Genomic DNA, 27,156 nt, shown 5'->3' with positions numbered 1-27,156 from the left:
GGGAACATGTCTGGATTGTGGGCTCCATCCCCAGTGCAGGAGGCAGCTGATCAATGATTCTCTCTCATTATTGATGTCTCTCTCTCTCTCTCTCTCTCTCTCTCTCTCTCTCTCTCTCTCTCTCCCTCCCTCCCTCCCTTTCAGAAATCAATAAAAATATATATTTTTAAAAAACCTTTAATGGTAATAATTCATAATGACTTTCTATTGCCATATTCCTATTTTAGTTTAAATAACTACAAGAAAATAAGGGATATAAATTTCTTGTTTTAGGTTTAAATTGCCCTTCATATTCAATCCATAAGAGCAAAAATGTTGTACGTATTTAGTATATCTGAATTATTAATGGAAACAGTCACTTCTCTTTCCTGTTGACATTTATTTTTTGTACATGTTGTTCTTCTCTAAATCTTTCTCTTAAAAGTCATCTTCTTGCATGAGTTCCTCAATATACTATAAACTTAGTCACCATAGACCCTCAGAAAAAAATGAACTTTATTCAAATTAAAGCTAATAAAAGAAACATGCAATTTTTGAAGTCTCAGTCTCAAGCAGGAGAAAATTTAGGTAACATTATAAAGAAAAATAGTTTCAGACCTGGACTTGTTGACATGGGTTCAATATCTGGTTCTATCACTTTTTACCTCAGACAAATTAATTAACTCTAGTGACCTTCACTTTCCTTTTCTATAAAAAGTGTTTGATAGTATCTGCCCTTTTACCCACCTACTTACCTACCTGACTAATTAAAGATTAGCATTTAAGTATGTAAAAGAGTCTTGAAGCTAAACGTGTTTTACAAATTCTAGTTGTTATGGCAAAGATGATCAATGAACAAAATATTTTTAAAGTGAGAGGCACTGCATATATGAAACTATATTTTATACAAAGTTACTTAGTACAAAGTTACTTAGTACAGATCAATGCATAGCAGGCATTTACTAAATAGGTTATGCTTTCATTCTCTCTCTCAGCTTTTCTTTCAAGTTTGTTTATTTCCCATTTGTTCCCATTTACTGCTAGACTTTTCTGCTATTCTGCATGTGTTGGTATTCACTGATGTCTGATTATTCTTCCTGCATGCACAGGCCCAAAGGGACAGTCAGTTCTCAGCCAACTTCAGTAACCAACATCTTACTTTGAACATTTAATCAGATGCATATTTTGATTTTAAATTTCTGTGTGGTTAGAGCACACATAGGTGGATATTAGTTTTATATACTATAATAACTGATAAATTTATAAAGTAGAATTTATTGTGGTGCCAATTTTTTCAGTTTTATGAATGACAACATGTATCATATTTGTCTTATAAACTTTAATCAGTATTATTATTTCTGTTTTCTCACAAAATAATATTTAGCAATTACCTTCAATTTTTATAATAATAACTAGAGGCCCAGTGCATGAAATCGTGTGCAGTTATAGGGCCCCTAGGCCTAGCCTGCGATCAGGGCCCTGTTCTGCCCGTTCACCTGTCCCCAGTTCCGCCCCGCTGCTGCCATGGATTGATTGGAGCCTGAGGGCCGGAGGGAAGGACCAAGAGGTCTGCCTTCCGCCCACTAGCCAGTTGCCGCTGCCACTGATTGATCAGAGTCTGGCCACCCTGATCAGGGTGTTGGGGGCAATCCAGCCTGGATTATGCCAGTTTGCTGGTCGCAGTGGGTGTCATAGCGACCAGTCGTTAGGTCATTATGGTCGTGATGGCATTACAGTCTCTGGCTTTTTATATATATAGATAGTACTAAAATGTGTTAAGTATTCACCATATGCCAACCCTTTAAAGAAATGAAATCATTTAATCTTCACAACACTTGAGGTATGTGTTAGTTTGCCCCATTTTACAGATGGGAAAATTAAGCCATAGAAAGGATGTCAGGAGGCAGGATATCATCACAGTTAAACATGCACACCCCTTTTTCAGAAAGACTGGGTTAATTCTCATTCACCTATTATTATCTGTACATCTTTAGACAAATTGCTTACCCTTTTTGTGCTGTAGTTTTCCCATCTGTAAAATGGTGAAATGATAACACAAATTTCCTAATGTGAAAATTAAACACTGTCTTTCCTTAGAATGGCATTTTAGGTTCTCTTAACCATATGTTCAAAACTCTGCCCACATATTTATTGTTCATTTTCTTCCTTTCCACTATCAGTGATATTTTTAATGAGACAACCCTCTCAGAAAATACAAAGTACTATTTGATGATTTAATACCTTACATTTTGGTATTTAGTAAACATGGAATCCAAAGACAGGCTCCAACATTTTAATTTTTGGAGCCTACAATACTTTAGTCTCTCAATGAGAAAGTGATTTCAAGTGAAACCCAGTTCCCAGATTTATTTCATTTTGGTTAAAACTATAGCAAGTACCCGTTAGCACTCTGCAGGTGTTAAGCCCCAAGTGGCATACTTACATGATACACATTCCTTTTTATTGTATCGCTACTTGGCTTAAATGTTCACTTCTTTTCCCCATTATTAAATGCACTTACCAGCTAAAGATATAACATAAAGTTATTTTATTGCTAGAGCTATTAAATTGTCTTAGCTTGAAGTCTGGAACAACTTTATTAAAATCCTAAGAATAAGAACAATAAAATGTTGCATGTTATTTTAGCCTTTTAGAAGGTCATTGAGAAAATGATAATGGATCAATATTGATTGTGCTTCTGGAAAATGATTTTTTATATCAAAAGTCCACCATAATTCAGCCTGCTCTCCTCTCTCTTGCCAGGCACCAGTATCTTCACCGTCTACGAGGCCGCCTCCCAGGAGGGCTGGGTGTTCCTCATGTACAGAGCCATTGACAGCTTTCCCCGCTGGCGTTCCTACTTCTATTTCATCACTCTCATATTCTTCCTTGCGTGGCTTGTGAAGGTACTGTCAAAATTCGTCTGTGTTTCCTAACAATAAAACCTGTGTTTTCTGGAAGCTTCTGCCGATCTTTTGTTTTAGATTGGGATTGCCCTCTCTCCTTCCCAGTCTTTGGTAAATGTGGTTTGTGATTTTCTTTCAGAATGTGTTTATCGCTGTCATCATTGAAACATTTGCAGAAATCAGGGTACAGTTTCAGCAAATGTGGGGATCGAGAAGCAGTACTACTTCCACAGCCACCACCCAGGTACAGTATCAGGAGATGATGTCACAACCCATTTAAACACAGACATTTCTATCTTCACCATCAATGGGACTTGTTGGAACTTGAGGGAGCCCTGTTACAATGGCCTTCTGCAATCAGACTCACTGAGGGACTTATTAAAAAATAGAAGTGCAAGGACCCAAACCCTGAACAACCAATCAGGCCTTCTGAGTGATTTGGGCAATAGCACCTATACTTTTATCAGCTCCCTGAGTGGTTTTGATACAAAACTAGATGGCCACCACACTTTTTATGTACAGTTTGATTTGATTCTGCCATCACAAGTCCTTAAAGAGCTTGCAGATAAAACATGGAAACTGTGTAAGTTCGCATTTTTATAAATATTTATTCATATAATTGAAAACCAATACAATGGCACTTATGTATAGAATTAGAATTTTTGGAAAATATATTTCATTCAGAATGAACCAATAACAGAATAGCAAATTATGAAGGCCACTCAACCCCAAATGCATGCCTATGATTTTTGAGAAATCACTACATATTTGGAAGCCTTCTCCCTATGCTCCCAAGAAGTTGGAAGTGCCCTAGAATTTGACAAAAAGTAGCAGGGCAGTTGTTACATGAGAGAGAAATTCAGATTCAATTACTTTGTTTTGGGTTTTGTTTTGTGTATTTGTGTTATGTTGTATGTGTGTGTGTTTAGAAAGAGAAAGAACAGGTTTATATACGATCTTCTAGTATGAATCTTTATAGAAGAGAGAGAAAATAAAAATTTATGAATTGAGAATTAAATTATTTTAATGCCTTATAACTATTTTTTTATAAGTTTGTAAATACTTTTACAGGTCTATTGGTACAAAGGTATTTGTGAAAGATCCAAGGTACACATTTTATTTTGAAAAGCTTCAAATTATTCTTCTAATAATTGTATGCTAATGCTATTAAACATGCTACTATTTGGAAAAGCCTTTGTGCAGCATCTTTATGATGCTGTGAAAGTTTGAATTGTCTAGCCAATTCATTATAAATGAAATAGTAGTAATATTATTCAGTTTTGACAAACAACTATTCAGTTTTCCATGAAAGATTTTTAAAACACTATCTGGGCTAGTTCACAGGTGGCATGTAGGAGACCCTCCAAAGAGTCAACCACATCTACTTCCTGTTTCTTCTCTCATCTCTTTTAGTAAGCTATGAGAAATAATAAAGTTCCAAGTTCATTCTGACATGTCTTTTAAGTAAGGTGACAACCTCTCAAAGGTGTTTTCATATATATATATATATATATATATATATATATATATATATATATATAGAGAGAGAGAGAGAGAGAGAGAGAGAACTTAATGGATCATAGAACTATGAACTCAGCACAGAACTTACATCAGTGTTCCTGAGAGATGACCTAACATGTCTTTAAAACCATATTATGCTTATTAAGTGAATCTTATTTATAAAACCACAGCTGGAAGAGTAGTGTTTGGAAGTGCCACCAAATTAGCCAGCAGTTATCATAGAAAGTGAAATGTGAAGAGACTGCCAGCAGAGTTGTCCAACGTTGTTTTGATGCAAAATTGTACATAATCTGGAGGAAGAAGCTGGTAATTCAGAGTTCTGTCAGATATGCATCTTGGTATTCAGTTAAGGTAATCACACAGAAAATTGTGAAAAACCTTCATTAAGAAAAATGCTGTGGCTGAGGACCCGGTTGCTAAGCAACTGATGAAGCTCCTGCAGCAGCCCTTGGTGCAATACCACTTGGGCTGCCTGGAAACAGGCCCAGCCCCGCCCCGCCCCGCCCAGCCAGTCTGCAAGTGGCCCGGAGGCTTTGTGTGTGTGAGGAAGGAGAGAGACATCATTTGCCATGATTCTGGCACACTTGTAAAATCTGACAGAACTCTCTGCACAAGAAGCTCTCATTCAATGGTTTAAAACAATAAATCACAAGTTTCTAATTCTAATAAAACAGATAGAGTTTAAGAAAATAAAATAAAGACAGTTGTATTGTAAAACACACAGCTGTTCGGAAATGAAGGCAGTTCTTGCCTTTTTGTAGTATTTGGAACACTTGCTGCTTTTCCTTATATTATTCTCATAGAAGGACTAATAGGGTCCCGGGCTTGATGCACCTATGATATTTAAGTCTACAGATTTTCCCAGGGGGCTTTGTGTATAGAAAGAAAATTATACACATCAATAGGATAAGGAAGGGTCTTTCTGACATCTTAGGTGGTTCAATAGAAATTTGCTCTGATATGGACTGTTCTAAGGCAAAAGAGAATCCCTGGTGAGAACTGTGTTGTTTTTAAGTAGGAAGAGGCAACCTGCCTCAGTGTCACAGCATAGGAACAAATTACAGAAAAATTAATGCTAGAGGTCTTATGGAGGCCACAATACAACATGTAACAAGAAAACAAAAGGGAAATGATGTGGACATGTTCAGGTTGGTAATCATTAATTTGCCTGAACTCTCATGGGGATGGTGACATTTTATACCTGCATAATTATCAGACATGGGTCACTGTGGCCACATGTTCAGTTGTATGTTGGGTTAAAGTGCAAGAGATTCATACAGCCATGATGTAATAGCCCCGGGTCCTTCAACAACAAGACTACTATCCATGCCACAAGTTTCTAAGGATCTCTCTCTCTCTCTCTCTCTCTCTCTCTCTCTCTCTCTCTCTCTTTCTTGCTCTCTCTCTCTTCCCCTCTCTCTAAAAGTCAATGAAAATGTCCAAAGAACTTGTATGCATATATGCATAGTCCATGGACACAGACAATAGAGTAGTGAAGGCCAGGGATAGAGGTGGGGACAGGAGAGGGGTCAATGGGGGGTAAAAGGGGACATATGTAATACTTTCAACAATAAATATTTTTTTAAATCAATGAAAATGTCCTCAGATGAGGATTTAAAAAAAGGAAAAAATTATTCTGGACATAGTAGTGTCCTTCTATTCCAGTCCTTTACTCTCATTCCTCAGCTATCTGCTGCTGCAGCCATGTGGTCTTTCGATGGAGACTGATTCATGGTAAAGATGAGATTATCTTACTTTGCCTGGAGTAGAATGAAAAGAACTGCTAAGACTTAGGGTCACACAAGGCTACGTTTTATTGCACAGTGATAAGAGACACAATATTGATTGCCCAGGCAATCAATTCATACCTAACTTTTATATGTGAATCATGGTCCAATAGAGTCATATTATGGGATTGGTAAGTAAATATTCAGATTGTCTAAAGAGAGTCATAATTTCTGGGTCTGTCATGATCTCTGGTTCAGCACGCTTGCTGGCCCAGGTTTACTGAATTATATTCCCTAATTAAGACATAAGACTACTAAGGATAGAGTTGATGCAGGATCAAAGGACATTTAGGAGTTCTTCTTCCTTTGTAGTTCTGTGAACATGTAGTTCTTAGAATTTGAGTACCTGCAATACCTAAACAACTTCTATATGAATATGCAGTGCTGGGTTAAAGTAGAAATGTGTATATGAAAAGACATACAATCAAAAATAGAAAGAATTTAGTCTCCAAAAAAGACTGTGTACAACATTATGCTGAATGACAATACTTGAGTAAATATTTGTTTACTGTATTCCAAGACGATTGTTTTACACATGTATATACATCTTTAAAATAAGTGAGAAAGTAATTTAATGAAAGCAGTTTCTGGGAAGGTCTATTCTAGCATGATACAATAGTGATTCTCATAACAACCTGTGGCAATGGAATAATATACTCATCATATGTGAGAATTACATTTTGTGAGGCTGAGGTCATTGAATATTATTATTTGATAGTGAAATCAAGTGTACAATCTAATTATTTTGTGTTATGTTAATGATTAACTATTAAAAACCACAACTGATTTTGAAAGAATCCAAAAAGCATAAGAATTTCAAAATAAATTTTAGATTTTTCTCTGCATTAATGTGTACATGTATGTGTGTGTGTGTGTGTGTGTGTGTGTGTGTGTGCACATGCTACAAAGGTCAGAAAGCCCCAAATAGCTTATGTAAAACTAGAGGCCTGGGGCATGAAATTCATGCATGGGTAGCGTCCCTAGGCCTGGCTGGCAATCAGGGCTGATCACGCCTTCTGGCTGCCAACCAGGGCCTTCCTTCATTCTGCGCCTCCCCCTGGTGGTCAGCGCATGTCATAGCGAGCGATCGAACTCCCGGTCTCCTGGTTGAACTCCCAAGGGGACACTTTGCATATTAGGCTTTTATATATATAGAATATTTCTCTCTCATCTAAAGTTGGAAGAGGTCATTTGGAGTTGGTGTGGTAGTCTTCATTGCCACGTATCCTAACTCCTTGTACTTTTTGCTCCACCTTGCATAGTCTCCATTCCCAAAGTTGCCTCATAGACTGAGTTGGCTGCTATATCTTTAACCTTCACATCCATATTCCAAAAAGCTGGAAGAAAAAATAATAGAAAGAACATTTCTGCTTACATCTCATAGGCTAGTATGTAATTACTTGGTTAAGATAAGTTTCAAAAAAGGAAACCTTTTTTCGTGTGTGTGGCTTAGTGAGCTCATAAAAATTTTCTTACTTTGGAAGATGGAGAAAAGAGAGATGGAGGGACAGCGGGCAGCCCCTGCCACTCTCCCCTAAGGACTTGAGTCCTTAAGGATTCCTTTTTCAGATATCCCATCATCTATGTCACAGAGCTACTGGTACCTTAACCAAGCTAAATGTTGTTTCATAATCCGGGGGACTCGAGAGAAATGGAACGTGTTTGCATTTCCTTCACTTTATTTCATACAAAGAAGTGACCCTGAGAGAACACTTTTACAAAAATTAAATAGATTCATTTGATTTTGGTCCACCGGAAAAGAAATAATTTAACAGAGAAAATTGGTCTGCTACTGATCAAAGCAAATGCATGCCCCAGGAATCCTTTGTGCCATGACAAGAGAGTACAGGCTGCATGTACAGAGGGGCTTTAGCTAGTAACTGACAGGACTGCTTTTGTCCTTTCCTTTTGTCTTTTGTCTTTTTCTCCTTAAAAGGAGACTCCCAGAATTTTGACAGGAACTTTAAAAGGCACTTTAATAGGTTTGCATTTCAGCCAATGTATGTATTCTGAAGTGAGCCTGTTCATAAGAGATGTGCTTAATTCTACCACTAAGAATGCCTTTTAAAATTAATTCTAAAGTGAGGAAATTCATTCAACCTGCCTCTCAGTCACAGCATAGAAACAAATTACAGGGAAATTAATGCCAGAGGTTTTATGGAGGCCATTATATAGAAAGTAACAGGAAAACAAATGGTAATGGGATTTTTGTTATCCTCTCATATTTCCGTCAACAATTCCCTTTTGGACAGAGTCAGATTAACATGAGGACATAGTATGGCTAAGATGTTTACTTATGTGTATGAAACAGCAATTTCGGGCAGGAATAAAACAGTGAGTGCTTGTACTGTCTTTTCTTAGAAAAATAAAAATCCTGAATTTCACATTATCCCCATACCACCCCAACACACACACACACACACACACACACACACACACACACACAAGCTCATACACACCCCTAAGAAATTGAAAGTGGGAAATGTCTTCCAGCTGGATGTAATATTGACAGATGACTAATTTTTGAAATAGTAAAATATGCAGTAAGATAATATCCTAGGCTTCCACCAACCTAAATATCCAATTCAATGGATGTCAGATTTTAGTATCTGACATTAAGTATCCTGTCCTGAATTTCATCACTTAAGTATTGTAAGCCAAAAGAAACTACTGTTTCCCTTTATTAATATGTACATAAAATTTCTACTGAGCAGATTAATTTGGCCTAGTTAAAATAATTTCACAAAGTCTATTAAGTGACACATCAGTCTCCTGTCATTAAAATAACACCAGCCTCTATACCTATGCCACATGTCCAATTCTTATATTATTTATCCTGAGAACATTTTTCTGTTAGCTCACTGAGAGGTGTCCACTAAATAAAGATAAAAATTCACCATTTCTAGTAAAAACACAACAAATGCAATGCTTTGGAATTCTAATTTTCATTTTCTCCCAGATTTAATATGTAATAAGAAATATAATGGGGATAAAATGCCTACTTTAAAGTCTCATGGAAAAGAATATTTGGGCAATTATATATAAAATATATGTAGAACAGAAAGGACCTGATACATAATTAGTGCTCAATAAATGCAAGCTATTGCCATTATTCTTTTTTTTTAGTTGCAGTAGATTTTTCTTTTTATTTTTTTAAATTTATCTTTATTGTTGAAAGTATTACAGTTATCCCCCTCCCTGCCCCCCCCCCACATTGTCCCCTTCCTCCTCACTCCCACCCCCCGCCCCCAGGCCTTCACAACACTATTGTCTGTTCCATGGGTTACGAATCTATGCATATAAGCTCTTTGGTAAATTTCTTCCTGCCCCTCCCTCCTGCCTTCCCTCTGAGATTCCTCAAGTCTATTCCATGCTTCCAGTCTCTGGATCTGTTTTATTCTTTGCTTTATTTTGTTCATGAGATTCCACATGTAAGTGAAATCATGTGATACTTGTCTTTCTCTGGCTTATTTCACTTGTGTTACTATTATTCACTTAAGTTTTCAGGGTTAAGATGAACATAATTGAAAAGATTCAGGTTTTATATATAAATGTATAAGAAAACAAATCTTTGATAAAAAATGTAAAATGTTGGAGTTATAAAGTTACAGTTCTCAGTGTTCCTTATTAAGTGTCTCTGACTCATCTCCCTCTTTGTCTTGAAGATGTTTCACGAAGACGCTGCTGGTGGATGGCAGCTGGTTGCTGTGGATGTCAACAAGCCCCAGGGACGCGCCCCAGCCTGCCTCCAGGTGCAGTATAATGCCATTTTTAAAACTCACTTTGACTTTTATTTTATACAAGGAAACCCACAGCTCTCTAAGCTCTAGATCTGCCCAAATTTGTGGTCCTGGAGTTAGGCACAGTGTTTTACTTCATCCTGTATTCCCAGGACCTACTGGTTTTTAGATACCCAGTAGGGATTTGATAGCTATTGAATAAATGCACACAGGTAATAATGGTATGCCAGAAGTATTGAACCAGTGAAAAATGTTGTTGTCATATTAAATCATAAACAATACTTGTATTAATTCTCTATTTTTGCTGTAACAATTACCACAAATTTAGTGACTCAAAGCATAACAAATTTATTATTTACTAGAGGCCAGGTGCATGAAAATTCATGCACTGGACGGGGGGGGGGGGGTCCCTCAGCCGGCTTGCCCCCTCTCACAGTGCGGGAGCCCTCAGGGGCAGGAGGTGACCCGGCAATCAGGGGAAGATGATGTCCCCATCACACCTCTGCTGCTGCCACTGCTGGCAGCGCAAGCATCAACCGGCCCTGGTTACCTGAGCCTCGGGCGGCCCTGGGCGGCTGGGCAGCTGCTATCCGAGGCTTGCCTGCACCTCAGACCCACCCTGGGTGGCTGGGCAGCTGACATCCAAGGCTTGCCTGTGCCTCAGGCCGGCCCTGGGCAGCTGTGGGGCTGAGGGTAGGTCTGGCCGCACCATGTGCCTGCCGTTCCCCCACCCCCAGCTGGGCTGAAAGGACTGTGGGACTCCAGTGAGGCTGAGGGGACTGGGCACCGCCATCTTATGGCTATGGGCGCCACCCTCTTTGTGACAGCATGATGGCCAATTTACATATTCCCTCCTTATTAGATAGGATAGTTTAACAGGTCTCAAGTGGGTTTCACTGGTAACAACAGGCTGCACTACTTCTAGAGATTCTAGGAAAAAACTGTTTCCTTGCCTTTTCCAGTTTCTAGAGGCTTCATTTTTAGGCTTCATGAAAGAGTCTGTGATAGTGTTTCATAATACCCCCCAAATGATTGAAAAGCCATCACATAATTTTGTCTTCATGAAGCCAAACTGGTTTAGTTTATTTTTTATCTTGAATTGGAGATAGGGGGGAAGGTAGGCATCCATTTTGTGATGGTATACCCTAATATGTTACCCTAGTATTCTAACCAGTATTTGTTATATTCCATTCAGTGATTATAGAAATTTTTTAGAGTCATGAGGTTGCGAATTTGTAAAAAATAAATAAAAAATTGTATAGGTCATCCAATTTAACCTGCAACCCAAGGAATATCTACCACAGTGTAGACTCTCAGATTTTAATATGCACATTAATCATCGGGGGGCCTTTTTAAAGATGCAGATTTTGATTCAGTAGGTATGGGAGAGGCCTGAGATCCCTGCATTTCCAATATGCTCCCTGGAAACTGATGGTTTAGAATTCACAGTTTGAGTAGCAAGGCTCCGGAGTATTTTTGACAGATATTGCTGCCTTGGGGATGATTCTATTATTGTCTCTTCGTATTTGGCCATTCCAGCTGTCACATACAGAAATCAGTCATTCTCAGATCAAAGCCAAAGTAAACATATATACAAAACTTCTCGGGTTTAAAAAAATATCTAAACCAAAATGACATAGCGATGGAAAAGAAATTTAAAAATTTAAGTACAAATGCAGGACCTGAAGAGTCTTATACTAAATATCTATGTATGTGTATATATATACATATATTTATATAAAAATATATATGTACATATATTTATATTTACATATAAATATATGTATATATGCACATATATATGTAAATATAAACTTGTATGCGTATATACACATATATATGTATATATGAGTTTATATCTCTATATAAATTATTTATCCATATTAAATAATATATAGTTTGGAAATTTTCAAGTTATAATACTATTTTGTGGCACTGACTCAACATAAATATTTTCCTTTACATTAATTTTTATAAGAAAATAAAAAATTGAAGGGTATACATTTGAACTGTCCCACTATTTAAATTTAGCTACTGCACATACTTATCACTTTAACTCTTATTTAACATTTAAAAGTTATTACTTTGGAGAAAGCAAAGCAATGGTGATTCCAGTATATCAAAATCCATTGCAAGGGATTATTTTAATGACTCTGTACCAACAGGGACACGTAGACATTCAGACCAAAAAAAGCTAATTATAATGACAGCACCAAAGTGAAGCTGTGACAGTTACAAAACCAATTTTAAAGATTTTTGACAGCCATGCCTAAAAGCTTTGTTTGGACCTTTCAGTAATAACAGTTTACTTAAGACATAAACCCAGAGCTAAGCAAAATAGAAAGAGAAAGTTGTGGCTTTTCTGTCATGCAAATGAAGTGGAAATCAGTTGAAATGAAAGGAGTATAGAAAGGGAATAATAGTTATGGAATTTGACTCTCACGATGCAAGAAAGACTAAATAACAATGAAAATTCTAATGAGAATAGAAACTTGCCAACTGACTTGCTTATCTATGTTATGAAGGTCAGTAGTTTCTGCAAGTAAATTGACATACATTTAATTATGTTGATTGGCAGTTCTGGAATTTGATTTTGTATTACCTCTAAAATAAAATCAAAGGCAAATGGATGTAGGAATGCCTCAATAGCCATGGTGACACAAAACCTTATTAAATGTCTGCTTTTCCAATGGCTCTCTCAAGGTATTAGACATTATGACTTTTATTTATCTCGCTTGGTTGTGGACTCCACCAAATATACAGCATAAGTAATTATTTTACCTTGGCCGATTAATTTCTCACTCCTGAATAGAAAAAAAATACCTGATTCACAGAATGGCACTTATTTTTGCTGCATACCTTTATAAAACACTTACAATATGCCAGCACTATTCTAAGGGCTTTCTCAATATTTACTTACTTAAAATGGATGACAACCTTTGGAGTAGCCACTATTTTCTTCACTTTACTGAAGAGAAAACTCAGTAAAGTGGAGCACAGAGAGGCACACAGAGGTTTAAATGACTGGCCCAGAGCCCCAGAGCTTGTGTGTGGTGACGTGCCACACAATTTGCCTTACAGCCCATGCTGTTAATGACCACTTCAGGGCAATGAAGGCCACGTGACATCATGAATGGGGATGCAGGGACAGCACTCAGCGGCAGTCCTCTTCTTCCCATTCCCAGGTTCTGCTTTAGTTAGCTTCTTATAGTTGCAAAGACTGAAGCATTCTCAGGTCACATCAAAGGGGAAGGATATGTGCCCCTGAGTACTGAGAAGAAGGGAGGGATCATCGGGAAAGAGGAGCATGGTGGCGCTGGTCCCCGGAGAAGCGGGCACGGAGGGATGTGATGCAGTGGTTTGTTGTGCTCTTAGCTCCTTTCCACAGATCAGCTTCTCTGGTGCTGCTGCCCAGGGCCTCCTGCCACTACTCTCGCCTTTGGTGTACTCTACCCCACAGCGGGAAGTTTGTCCCAGATTGGACTTTTTAAAAAAACATGTATTTATATTTTTAAATTAATTTTGACTTTTATCCACATTGTGTCTCTTATATATACTCATGAATTATACTAAAGATGCCATTAAAATAATAATCATCTCTGAGATATTTTTAGATCACAAAGTATAATTTAACCCCAAAAAAATGTGCCTTTATCCATCTACCTACTTTTTAAGTATTTTTTTTTCATTTACAGTTTACATTCAATATTATTCTGTGTCAGTTTCAGATGTACAGCAAAGTGCTTAGACATCATGTTCTTTACAAAGTGGTCTCCCAATATAGGTATTACATAGTTATTATAATATTATTGTCTATGAATTCTGGCCCCATACATAGTTAATACAATATTATTGACTATATTTCCTATGCTGTAATGGACTTTAAACAGACTTGGGTACCAGAGCCCGTCTCTGCTGTGTACTTGCTGTGTGACCTCAGACAAATGACTTAGTCTTTGAACTCACTGAAAAAAATGAGCAATATATCCCATCATGTAAGGGCTATGGTGGAGATAAAAGACATAAAATAACATAACTATAGTATGGCCTGGAACATAGTAAGCGTTCAATACATATTATCCTTTATAATAATAGTCATTATTTTGGAGTGGTGAATTGGACTTAGACCAGACTTAGGTGAAAATTATGATTCCACCTATGTGACAGTGAGAAAGTTATTTAACTTCTCTAAGACTCAGTTTCCTTCTCTAAAATTAGAGTAACTTCCTGGTGCTATTATGGCATTAAATGAGTTAATTTATGTAAATCACCTACAATAGCTGCAGGCACATAGTGAGTATAAATGTAAACATCAGTTATTATTGTAGTATAATTTTTAAAAAAATATTTATATAACGTATATAAAGTTTCAGTTATTTGAGATAAATAAGTTCTATACAGCATACTTAGAATTTGCTAAGAGGATATATCTTATGTTAAGTGTTCTTACCAATAATAATAATAATAAAGGAGGTGGGAGGAAACTTTGGAAGGTGACAGATATGCTTATGGCCTTGATGGTAGTGGTTTCATGGGTGTATACTTATTCCCAAACTCATTGAATGTATACATTCAATAGGTACAGCTTTTTTATTTTATGTCAATCATACATCAATAAAGTGGTTTAAACATAAATTATTAAAAATAATAATTTAAATAAATAATTTACAGAAGTAATAAAAAATAGACCTTAGGTTTATCCCACTTTTCCAGTTTTATGATTATACCTAAAATGTGTTTTTTTTAACATATTTTTATTGATTTCAGAGAGGAAGGGAGAGGGAGAGAGAGATAGAAACATCAATGATGAGAGAGAATCATTGATTGGTTGCCCCCTGCATGCCCCCTACTGAGCCCGCAACCCAGGCGCACAGGAATTGAATCTGGGACCCTTCAGTCTGCAGGCCAATGCTTTATCCACTGAGCCAAACCAGCTAGGGCTATCTAAAATGTTTTTATCGCCCTAACTGGTTTGGCTCAGTGGATAGAGAGTCAGCCTGTGGATTGAAGGGTCCCAGGTTCAATTCCGGTCATGTACCTTGGTTGCTGGCACATCCCCAGTTAGGGGGTGTGCAGGAGGCAGCTGGGCGATGCTCATCGATGTTTCTAACTCTCTATCCCTCTCCCTTCCTCTCTAAAAAAATCAATAAAATACATTTTAAAATAAATAAAATAAAATGTTTTTATCTTCAGTAGCATTTTCTCTTAACAGAATAAAGCAACAGTTGTTTAGTGATATTAGCTTTTTAAAAATAATTCCTTCATATAGTCAGTATTAAGGATAAAATCTACCTAACTCACCAATGAAAATTCAGATATGAGCTATATACAAGTGAAATGAATATACTTTCCATTTTCAACTAAAAGTCTCCAAAACTACCTCCTTAGTCATTTTGCACTGCCTGAAGACAGATTCCTTTGCTAACACTGTTCAGCAGTGATGGACATTCATCAAGTTGTTAGAGAAGCACTGCTCTGCACAGCAGGGTGTCACAAAGATGTTGCATGTCCAGGTCTCGACACACAATTATGTTTAATCGTAAGGGTTATTTCTTTGTTAACAGATCATCTGTTTTGCCTCCTCAGCAAATGATGCGGTCATCAGTTTTCCACATGTTCATCCTGAGCATGGTGACGGTGGATGTGATAGTGGCTGCTAGCAACTATCACAAAGGGGAGAGCTTCCGAAGGCAATATGATGAGTTCTACCTTGCAGAGGTAAGCTGCTCACTGGCGTAAAGGTGCCTTTTATAAATGTGTAAATTAATTTCAATTTGTTAACTACTTGAGTTCAATCAAAGCTGTTTCTCAAGTGTTTCCCTTGGTCACTATGTTGCCTGATTTATTTCCTGTCACCATGAGCCTAAGTATCTGCCCCACAGTGTGTTGCATCATCAAGGTAACCCTCTGCCCTGGGTGTTTCTCTGGCCATCTTGCTGTTTTCCTGTCCACCTCTCATAGTCTCTCCCTTTTTCATGTTGCTGTAGTCTATTTCCTACTAAGTATAAACAAGCACAGGTTCAGAAGGTTGTAAACAAGCAAGCCAGCTCAACAGTACCAAGGACGGGGCTGGAGGGAAGTCGAAATGGATAGTACAATAATTTCTCTACTAGAGACTGAGCTGTTACAACCTGCACTAAAGATGTCAAGCCAGAAGCAGATAGGTTAGTGATTTAATAAGCCTCTTCTACATACCAGCTAGAGTTTTAAAGTAGTACTTCTTACTGTTTCAATAACTTTGTTAATATTTGATTCTTACATATTTTTTTCTGATTTCCAGAGACCACTATGTTTTGTCATTGTGAAAAATTATTTCTAAAATATATCTTGAATTCAGTGATTATGTATTTATGGAAAAATTGATTGATGTACTGGTATATAACTCTTTAGAAACCCATTCATCATATAAGTGAGGTATACACATACTAAATAAATATATGAAAATGTAAACTTAAAAAGCAGAAAAATTGCCATTTATTTTTATTACAAAAGCATTTTTCACATAAAAAAATCAATTGGCCATAAAGTTGAGTCCTCCTAGATATTGAGAATTCCCCCAGTGCATTTAAAAATTTATTTGGTCCACAAAAATTCAATCCACTCACACATAAACTTTTCAGGAAAATAATTGATGGTATACACTTATCTATAATAATAAAAGCATAATATACTAATTAGACCAGACAGCCAAATGACCTTCTGGACGTCATTCCGGATGTCCTCTGGACAAAGCCACTGTGGCAGAGGCTGAGGCAGAGGCGGTTAGGGGTGATCAAGCAGGCAGGCAAGCAGTTAGGGGCGATCAGGCAGGCAGGCGAATGGTTAGGGGTGATGAGGCAGGCATGCAGAGTGGTTAGGGGTGATCAGGCAGGCAGGCAGGTGAGTGTTTAGGAGCCAGCGGTCCTGGATTGCGAGAGGATGCAGGCTGGGCTGAGGAGCACCGCACCCCCATGCACGAATTTCATGCACCGGGCCTCTAGTTGAATATAAACATCTATGTGGGTATAAGACATTTTCAGAAGTCACTTATGAATTCCTCTCTTCATGGAGGCTTGTTTCCTGTAACAAAGTCATCATTAGTACCAAACTTTCACTGGAGTGGAGTCTTTGTAATGTGATGCTGCCTAGTTGCTGTATGGTATATGGATCTTACAGTTTAGTAAAAAATATAGACAGTAAATAAGTTTTTTATGCTGTGGAGGACCAATGAGAGGGCTCATGAAGAAATTATATGATTGAATAAAGAAGATGTCATATATATATATATATATATATATATATATATATATATATGAATACTACTCAGCCATAAGAAAAAACTAAATACTGCCATTTGCAGTAACATAGATGAATCTTGAGAATATCATGCTAAGTGAAATAAGTCAGATGGAAAAGTCAAAACCCATATGATTTCACTCATATGTGGGATATAAAACTGAAAGCAACAATCAGAAAACAAGACAAAAAAACTCATAGGCACAGACAACAATATGGTGGTTACCAGAGGGAAAAGGGGCTGGCGGGTGGGGAGTAGAAAAGGATAAGGGGGATAAAATATATGGTGACAGAAGGGACTTGACTTTGGGTGGTGACCACACAATACAATATACAGATGATGTATCATAGAATTGTACACTTGAAACCTATATAATCTTATTAACCAATGTCTTTTTAAAATAGGCAATTATAATCAGCACCTATAATTTTGTTACAAAGCCATCACACAAAGAATGCATTGTCATTAAAAGCAGAGAGAAATATGGACCGAGAGTAATATTTGCAAGTGAATTTGTCATGCAGAGATTGAATGTTAAAGAAATTCCCATCAAGTGATCTCTGTTTGTCCTGATGATGAGGCAATGAATTGGGAAGGTTGTGGAGAAAGGAGAGAGGAAGTGGGTACTGTGGAGAATGCAAAACAGCTAACTAAAGATATATGAAATGCCATGTTGAAGATACAGCTAAATTTTGAGACTACAAATTTATAGAGATACCAATTTAGGCAGGTCTGTACCTTTCTTAGGCCTTGCATAAAGGGGAGAAATGCAACATTTAGATTGATCCAGCTTTAGAGTATTTTTAGGCTTATAGAGCTGAGAAACAAGGGACTAGGAACTTCGGGTGGCTGGCAAAGGAGTTGAACTGATGACCCTGTGGTCTAGGTTGGATATGAAAATAAGAACAAAACGAAAGAGCAAAATGAACTATAAAGAGTCTTTAAATGGTCAAAGAAAGAACCGGTATAGTTGAAGTGATAGAATAAGATTTTTGAAGAGCTAGAAGGTAAGATTTTGATCAGAGAATGGGACCCAGGGTTTAGAATTTTAGAATAATTCTGGGTAAATACAAAATCTAGGGTTTTATATGGATGTAAGTGGCTTAAACATAATGATGGAGTTGAGACAGAAATAGCAAGGAACTATCAAGCTAAGGTGTTGGCTGAATCTTTACAATGACATTGAAGTCAATCCACGTGAGGCCAGTTCTAAGGGAAAGGAATGTAGGCAGGGGCCTGTGGCAGTGACAGATGACAGAGGGAAGCCCCCAGGACAGTGTTGTAAGAGGATGTTTTAACCTAGTGGAATACATGTCAAAGGGGCATGGAGGAGTACTGGATGGGGCACTCGTCCTCATCCACATGTTATCCTACATGGGCCTTATGGGGCACTGGGGCTTGGGTATCCTCTTCTCAAAAGGACTGTGGGGGAAGTTATGCATTTGGGAAAGAACCAGCTGAGGCTAGGTCAGAGGAAGCTGATTATGTGAGCAGAGATGGAGAACGTAGAAGGAATTGGTGAACATGGAACAAGACACCCAAAGGTTAGTTAAAGGCTCTGGTAGAATGAGGTGGAAAGTTAGGTGTGGTGGAAGAATTATACAATAATATTAGAACCAGAGATGAAAACTGCACTAATGACAAAATAAAAAACAGAAATGGCAACACATGATTGAGATTATGTCAATCTCTCTAGAAGGAACAATCTGCTGGACATTATAGATTACATTAATATTTCTTCTGTAACCCAGCCCAAGGTGGTGGCCAGTCATACTAAATCAACCCTGTAGAATAAATATATACGCCATTTACTGGGAATGGAGTGCTCCAGTAAATGTTACCTAATTTTTCCGCATACAAAATGGTCTGTTTTCTAATGTGTTAAGCTCATTTATGATCATGCTGTAAAAAATTCCACCAAAATTTCAAATAACTTAATATTGTAGAATCTGCTGATACTATTTAAGTGGATTGGTAGAGTCCAGAGGTAGTTGATAAATCCTTGTCATTTTCTTTTTTATATATAATATTGGGATTTTTTTCTAACTTAAACCCCCCAGAAATATAAGATTGTATAGCAGAATCTAGTACAGATCACATGTCTGTTAATTGTTGCCCCCTTCTCAAACCACTGAAAGTGAATTTGATTTTAATAAACTAGATAGTGGAGATTTAATTCTCTGAATTATATAGCCATCACTATATCCTTGGACTATTGAAACATTCAGAATTAGTTCCACTTTGGTTGATTGATGTTGGGTGTCTGAGTGTTCCAAAGCATATTTGGTCTTTATTCGAATTACATTATAAATTTTCTTTGTATAGAAACTTGTGCTTGAATAAAAGTATTTTGTTTTAAATGAGTGTGGATAGGTTGTTTTAATCAAACTTAATTTTTAATAAAATATTATTTTTTCCAAAAAGTTTATAAAGGTGGTTTGAGTTTAAGCCAAGGGTCAATAAACTTTTTCTTAAAGAGCCAGAGAATAAACATTTTAGGTTTTTCAGGCCACTGTGTAACTACTGAACTCCACCACTGCTGTGCAAAAGTGAGTGTGATCTCAGAATGGTTGTGTGTCAGTAAAACTTTATTTATAAAAATAAGCAGTGAGCTTGATCTTGGTTTAAGCTATAGAAACTCAGAGCAGGTCAACTAACATCTCCATGTTTTAAAAGCAAACACAGTAAAGCTAATGACAATAATAGCTACCAATTTTTTTTTTGGACCTTCTATTATTTTGCTAAGTGCTTTAAAGGAGTGTATTGTCTTATTTAGTCCTCAAAATGGTTTTAATGACAGCAGTCCAAGTTTATGGACTATAATGATACAGTACTTAAGGCAATAGCATTATGTAATATTTTAGAAAGTTTCTTTTTAAAATAGATCACAAAAAGCCATGAGATTTTAGGAAATAATTTCTTAAGCTCCCACATTGTATTCTAGAATAAATTATTTTGAAAATCCAAAATAAACCACTCAACCCATTAAGAGTCAACTTGCAGTATAAAAAAAAACATCCTTTAGGCATAAATAAAGCTTCTTGGCTTCTGTTGAGAAACTGGGAACTTTGTTACATTAGATTATTTAACCTAAATTTAAAATTAGTTAAGAGAGAGGAAAAACTTGCCTTTGTTTTCTAGGCTATGCATAAATACAAAAAGGTAAAGATTTACTTTCTTTTGTAAGAGTTTTCATTTTGATCTAAGATAATACACTGTTATTATTAATATACATAAAATTACATTGTGTAAGGAACATACTTTTAAAATGTGTATTCTCATTTTCTTAAGAAATAAGAAAATTTGAACAATACTTTTCAATTGCTATGTAAAATATATCTGTAGACTGAACTGTGCATTGAACAGAAATTTATCAGCACAGTGTTATTGACAGAAGATGAACAATTTTAACAAAAGAAACTCACAAATTGATAGGAGAGATAGATCCATGAAGCAAGCAGTTCTAACAGTGTGTGTTTGGCCATGTTTCTGGTAAAGAGAGGTTTATCTTGCTTAGGACTCCTGGATGTCTCTTTGGTCTCTGTTTGTCTATGATTGCCAAGCGTTTGAAGCAGAAATGAGCCCATCCTTTTTGAAAGTCATCTTGCAGGAAGTCATCTTTTCTAGAAAAGTAATTTCTGTGTTCCTCTGGAGACACTTGGTTTTAAGATATTTGTTAAAATGAAATTAAATGAAAGAGCCATTTATTTTAGTTCAAACGAAATCTGATACTCACATTTCAGCTCATTAATCACAAGAGATCAAATTAAGAAAGTAATTCATCTTGCCGCAGCAGCAGTCTTTCATATTACCAGAAAGTTTTATTTTTCACTTTCTGGGAAACTTTAATTAAATAAGTTTCTTCTTCTGGCAATAACTATGTTGTCTGTTTTTGGAGGGTTGGGCAGGTCTTGTTGGGTGAAAAATAGTAAAATAGTGACTTTTTTACTATTCAGTGATCCATCTCAAAAGTTTGTTCTTTATATAGGATACTGAAGGTACACTACAGACTAAGTGTAGATGATTTAAAGACACCTCTAGAATGACACAGGTAATCATTTCTTTGGGTGTTATTTAATCTGGATTTCATTTAAGAGAACACCCAAATTGAGTGTCTTATGACTTTGGTCCTATAACCTTCTTTTGTGATAAATAAGTATTAATTTTCTCATGAATATCCATATGTTTATTTGAAATTATGAAATAGAGATGGTAACACAAATCTTGAATAATATATTTTAAATATCTTTCCACATATGGTCATAATCTCCCATTTTATCTTCTCGGACCTGCCTGGCACAATCAGCTCATTTATAATTTGTCACCTATAAATGTGCACACATTAGTCATTGAATTAAAAGGGCAGAACAATTTTCATTGTTCCATTTATATTAAGCATGTCATTTTCCATTTTCTTATTTTTCTCCTTATATGCTGTTTTGAGAACAAATACGTTATTTTTTCTTAGAACAATAACCTTTAATTTAAAAATCTTCATTTCATTATTGATCATTTTCTTGGCAAGAAGATTGGTTATAGTATATATTAAATAGCGTATGTGTTACTATAAAATGAAAATTTGGAGAAGAAATAATAAAATATGTTGTTTAATGAATTCATAAGAATACATTGCTGAAAATTAGTTAAACCGTACTATAATGACACTAAATCTAATATATCTGTAGAGTATATGTTATCAACAGTGGGTGAAAACACCTCTTTGGGGTAGAAATTGGTTCTTAAAGAGGCAGAAAACAGCTTACTCTTTCTTTATATAAAGCATAAATAGATATGTGAAATGCATAAGCAGATATATCACATATCTGTGGTTTAAAACTGCCATATGGTGTAGTCATTAGGAACAAAATATCTAAAAGTACTCCTTAAGGGGAGGCGATTAAATAAATGTTGAAAAATAGTGATTTAGGAAAATAGTAAGAAGAAAAATTATGCTTTTTCATATATTGTTTTATGTGTTTTCATGCACTGTTTTCAACTTTTTTCAAGTAATGTGACAAAAATATATATGAAAGTTTATGATACTCTTACAAATCTTGCCTTCACTCCTAAAAAAATGAGTTACACCTTGTAAGCACTCACAGATGTATAATGTACTGAAAGGATACATGACAGAAGAAAGGTCCCAGGGCAGCAGAGTGAAGAGGCAATGGCACCCTCCTAGGCTGGGAGTGACAAGTGGAATCCACCCTCCCACAATTTGCACTGCTGACTGCTTGAGATTGACAGAAACTTCTGAGAATGGGCACATGCTCAGGTGATGCTTATAGGATATGCTTCCATAACATGGGGACCAGGTGTCGACCCCTACATAGTTGAAAATCTGCACATGACTTTTAACTCCCCCAAAATGTAAATTGTCCCTCAGTATTCAAGGGGGGGGTGGTTCTAAGATCCCCACAAATATCACAATATGCAAATGATCAAGTCCCTTATATAAAATGGCATGGAACAATTCATAGAGTTGGCCCTCCATATCTGCAGACTCCCAACCATGGATCAAAAACAGTACAGGTACTCATTGAAGAAAAAACCCCAAACCTGTGTATAAGTGGACTCACACAATTCAAACCCATATTATTCCAGGGTCAACTATACTAAAAAATGCCTGAAATATATCTGGACAGATTATCCAACTAAATATAAATACAATTAATTACTTTACTTGGCTATAAGAAAAGACAGATGGAATGAGCTGTTTAAATAATCATAATTCATAATAAAATATGCAGCTGGATCCATTTGCATTGTTATTTGCTTGATGAGAAAACTCAATTTCAAAGACACTGCTTGCTGGTAGTCCAGGAATGGAACTTCCCTGGGAGCTGAATCACTACCAGGTAAATGGTGGGAATGGATTCCACCAGCCGGTGAGGAATCCTGACTTGGAGCAGCTTCCTTCTGATTACCACCAAAGGGCCATGGGTTGTTAGGTCACTTATCAAAAAATTGCAGTTCTTTCTGCTACCCCATATTTGCTTGAGAGTGTATAAAAACAAACATAGGCATGAGCAAGTAAAGAAAAAAATATTTTTATTCCAAGGGACTCAGAAACTAAGGCTGAGACTCAGAAATCCAAGATGAACATCTAGTATAAGTTTCCTAATCAAGTAGAATGGATGGAAGAGATAACAGGTGGTATTTTGTTTTGTTTTGTTTTGTTTTGTTTTGTTTTAATATCTCAAAGACAGATAATTTAAGCACAAACACACTTTCTGTAACTTTGGCTAAAATTTTCAAAACAATGAATTTTAAAAAAAGATATGGTCATTGTTGAGACCTAATTATTAGTATGGGAGACCAAGTGGAAAAAAAATGATTAGAAATCATGAGAGGCTAGTTACCTGGGTCAGTGGTCGGCAAACTCATTAGTCAACAGAGCCAAATATCAACAGTACAACGATTGAAATTTCTTTTGAGAGCCAAATTTTTTAAAGTTAAACTTCTTCTAATGCCACTTCTTCAAAATAGACTCGCCCAGGCCATGGTATTTTATGGAAGAGCCACACTCAAGGGTCCAAAGAGCCGCATGTGTCTCGCGAGCCGCGGTTTGCCGACCACTGACCTAGGTGAATAACAGCAGCCTGTGAAGGAAAAAGAGAATATATAGAAGACAAATAATAATAAACAAGAGAAGAGCTTTTTCCTACTCTGAGGAAAAGCATCAATCTGTAGATTAGAAGGACTCACTAAATCTTAAGGAGATTAAATGAAAAAAGAAAAAGAAAAAAAGCATTTCTAGGCATATCCTGGTGACCTTCCTTGGTTGCAAGCATAAAGAAAATACCTTTTGAATACTCTGAAATGCTTAAATAACCTGCAAGGCCAAGATAGATAAATATGTTGCTCATTTGATGACTCATCTAAAATATTGGAAAGTAAAAAGTAAAAAGAACAGCAACTTAAGAATCTGTATGCAGCCAAAATATTCATGTCAGAGTTACAAATGCCTTTTAGATAGGAAAAAATTAAGAGAGTATACAAGTCTTAATGTTTCTTTGAGGAAACTACTCCAAAGTATCATAAAATAAATTCACCTCAATTTACAGGACTAGATAAGAGAAGATGAAAGAAGTGGTGGGTGTTGCATCTAAATGAAAAATGATGAAAATGTTAAATAATGACCTTTAAAAAAAATTCAAGAATTCAAGAAACTATAGTTTAATTTGTGTATGATTTTGGGAAAAGCAGGAGCGTGATATCAATGGAGAGCATGAAAGAAGGTGTGTGATATTGATGGAGAGCAGGATGATAGAAGTACTTTGAAATGTAGATTGACAAGGGTGTGAGGGATATGTGAGTAAGCAAATTTACCTGAGAAAGGAGTTTACAATAATTCCAATTAAATGAATAATAAAAAGTATAGGTTGATTTATTATCATTGGGATAATCTGGAAGATTAGAAAAGCAGAGTAGAACATCTGAATTAGCAAGGAGGGAGTAGAAATCAACAACAATTTGACCAAGCTAGAAAAAACAAGAAACGGTTTGAAGATGAAATAAGAATGACATTCATACAATAAATAGTAAACATAAGACCAGCTATAAATTTGGTACATTAAATATGGGCAAGTTGAATTTTCCCATCAAAAGACCTAGATAATTTGAATATGTTTAAACACAAAACCAAGTATTTTTAGGAAACACATACGAGGTAGTTCCAAAAGGTAAAACAACTAAAAATGGCCCTAAATATTAAAACATCCTATCTAATAAAAGGGTAATATGCAAATTAACCATCACTCCATGACAAAGATGGCGGCACCCATAGCATCCCGTGCCCCAGCCAGGCAGTGAGGGAGGGAGCGGGGATGGGAGGGAGGGAGGGTTGCAAACACAACGTGGGGCTGCTGGGCTGGGGGCATGCTCCCAGTTTGCCACTGTGCAGCTCGGGGCACACCCCCAGCCCAGTGGACAGAAGCCCAGTGGACAGAAGCCCAGTGGACAGAATGAAAGAAAGAAAGAAAGAAAGGTCATATCCTATGAAAGAGACATCTTGAAAATGCCTAAAGAAAGTTTTCATTTTTTCATGGTGAAGGGACTGGAGTCCGTGTTGATGAAAACACCTTGGCAGCTGTGGCAGTGGCAGCAGCAGCAGCAGAGTGATGGGGCTGGTGCCTTCCCCTGATCAGCCTGGTCACCTCCCGCAGAGGGAGGCCAGACTGCGGCTTAGGCCAACTCCCCACGGGAAGCGGGCCTAAGCCATCAGTAGGACATCCCCTTAGGGCTCCCAGTCTGTGAGAGGGGACAGGCTGGGCTGAGGGACCCCCCGCCCCGCCACAGTGCACAAATTTCATGCACTGGGCCTCTAGTTTAAAATACTTAGCAGAATGTGCTAAAAATTAAGGAATAGTCTCAAGGGCAAATGATGTGAGTGCAAAATGCCCAATGGTCACTAAAGCCAATGGTTTTCCTGAGGGCATTTGCATATCCTTGTCACCTAGAACTTGTTTCAGGACTGGAGAAAAGGCTATGTGCAGTGAAATATCAGAGCAGAGATCTCATGTAACATCAGGGCACACGATAGTCTGTACCTCAATGAAAGTAGGAAGTAATAAGGCAAACTTCTGTCTTGACCTTGACCCCACGTGGGTGGAAAAAGAGTAAGCTTTACTGAAAATGTGTAGGCACAATCCTGCCCTCACACGGGCTTGGTGGTCCAAGTCACATTACTTTTAGGGTCTGAGAAACATTAGCTACAAAATTGATTTAAAGGGGTACCAAATATGTAAGATAAGCCTTGAACCCTGACAGAACCAGTCTTTTCTGGAAAAAATGTACTTTAAACACAGTTCTTAAAAATCTAGAGGAAAATGATGATTTCTTGGAAAAGGGTCAAATTGATGGACAAGATATGAAACATGACAGAAGAACCCTGGAAAGCTTTAATCTACCATTACAAAAAGGAATGGATCCACTGGTTTTCCTGCTGCACTTTACCAACTTTCAAAGATGAAATATTCCTTATTTTATTTAAGCAATTCCAGATCAGACAATGGAAAACTCTATAAGTTTGATAAAACTAGCATTAGCTTAATAAAACATGACATGATAGTGTAAAATTATAGGCCAATTTCATATATAAAAGTAACTACAAAAATTATAAAGAAAATATCCTATATAATAAAAGCCTAATATGCTAAGTGTCCAACGATTTTCGACCGTTCAACCAGTCTCTATGATGCACACTGACCACCAGGGGGCAAATGCTCCGACCAGTAGGTTAGCTTGCTGCTGGGGCCCAGCTGATCGGGACTGGGCGAGACAGGCCCGACACACCCTGGAGCCCTCCCTTGATCCCTCCCCTGCCCCAGTCGTGCACCGGTGGAGTCCTTCAACTTTGCCTGCACTCTCTCGCAATCTGGGACCCCTCAGGGGATGTCGGAGTGCCAGTTTTGGCCCAATCCCCGCAGGCCAGGCCAAGGGACCCTACTGGTGCACGAATCCTTGCACCAGGCCTCTAGTTATTCAATAAAATCCAGCAGATTAGCATTACCATTTAGTGTTTATTCTAGGAATATTCAAATGGTTAATATCAAGGGCTCTTGTAATACATTTCACTACCTCAACAAATTGAAGGCTAAAATTCTTTAACTAGAATTGAAAAAGAAGAGAAGCCCTTAAACAGAGTAGAAATTAATTATCAAAACTCACTGCAACCATTTTGTAGGAATGCTGAAGAAATTTTCATGGAAAATGAGGAACATGGATTCCTCTTATTCCCACTTCATTATTTACTATATTGCTGTTCAGCTGTATCATTATAGCTAATAAAGTAATCCAATTAACCTCAAAATCAATCTTGAAAAAATATTATTTTTAATTGCAAATGAAATGTACATATTTTAATAAAGCCCAGGAGTCCTTATCAAAAATATTAGTAATAATAGAAGAATCTAATGAGGTGATTACTCTTCACTGGAACTAAC

General features: G+C 36.9%; 1 protein-coding gene across 3 annotated transcripts in view; it reads left to right on the top strand.

The window, feature by feature from the left end:
• The window catches only part of NALCN (sodium leak channel, non-selective), a 278,126-nt gene that overhangs the window by 80,777 nt on the left and 170,193 nt on the right, over positions 1 to 27,156 (top strand). For 2 of the 3 annotated variants that reach the window (XM_054720255.1, XM_028148874.2), the window contains exons 7-10: positions 2,743 to 2,885; positions 3,025 to 3,129; positions 9,859 to 9,945; positions 15,520 to 15,651. In XM_054720255.1, coding sequence (XP_054576230.1) covers positions 2,743 to 2,885; positions 3,025 to 3,129; positions 9,859 to 9,945; positions 15,520 to 15,651 — 467 coding nt within the window. The remainder of the gene's footprint in view (positions 1 to 2,742; positions 2,886 to 3,024; positions 3,130 to 9,858; positions 9,946 to 15,519; positions 15,652 to 27,156) is intronic. The other variant, XM_054720257.1, reaches the window with a different exon arrangement.

This window comes from Eptesicus fuscus, chromosome 8 (genome assembly GCF_027574615.1).
Source record: "Eptesicus fuscus isolate TK198812 chromosome 8, DD_ASM_mEF_20220401, whole genome shotgun sequence".
Taxonomy (NCBI): domain Eukaryota; kingdom Metazoa; phylum Chordata; class Mammalia; order Chiroptera; family Vespertilionidae; genus Eptesicus; species Eptesicus fuscus.
This window is presented reverse-complemented; position numbering and strand designations above follow the sequence as displayed.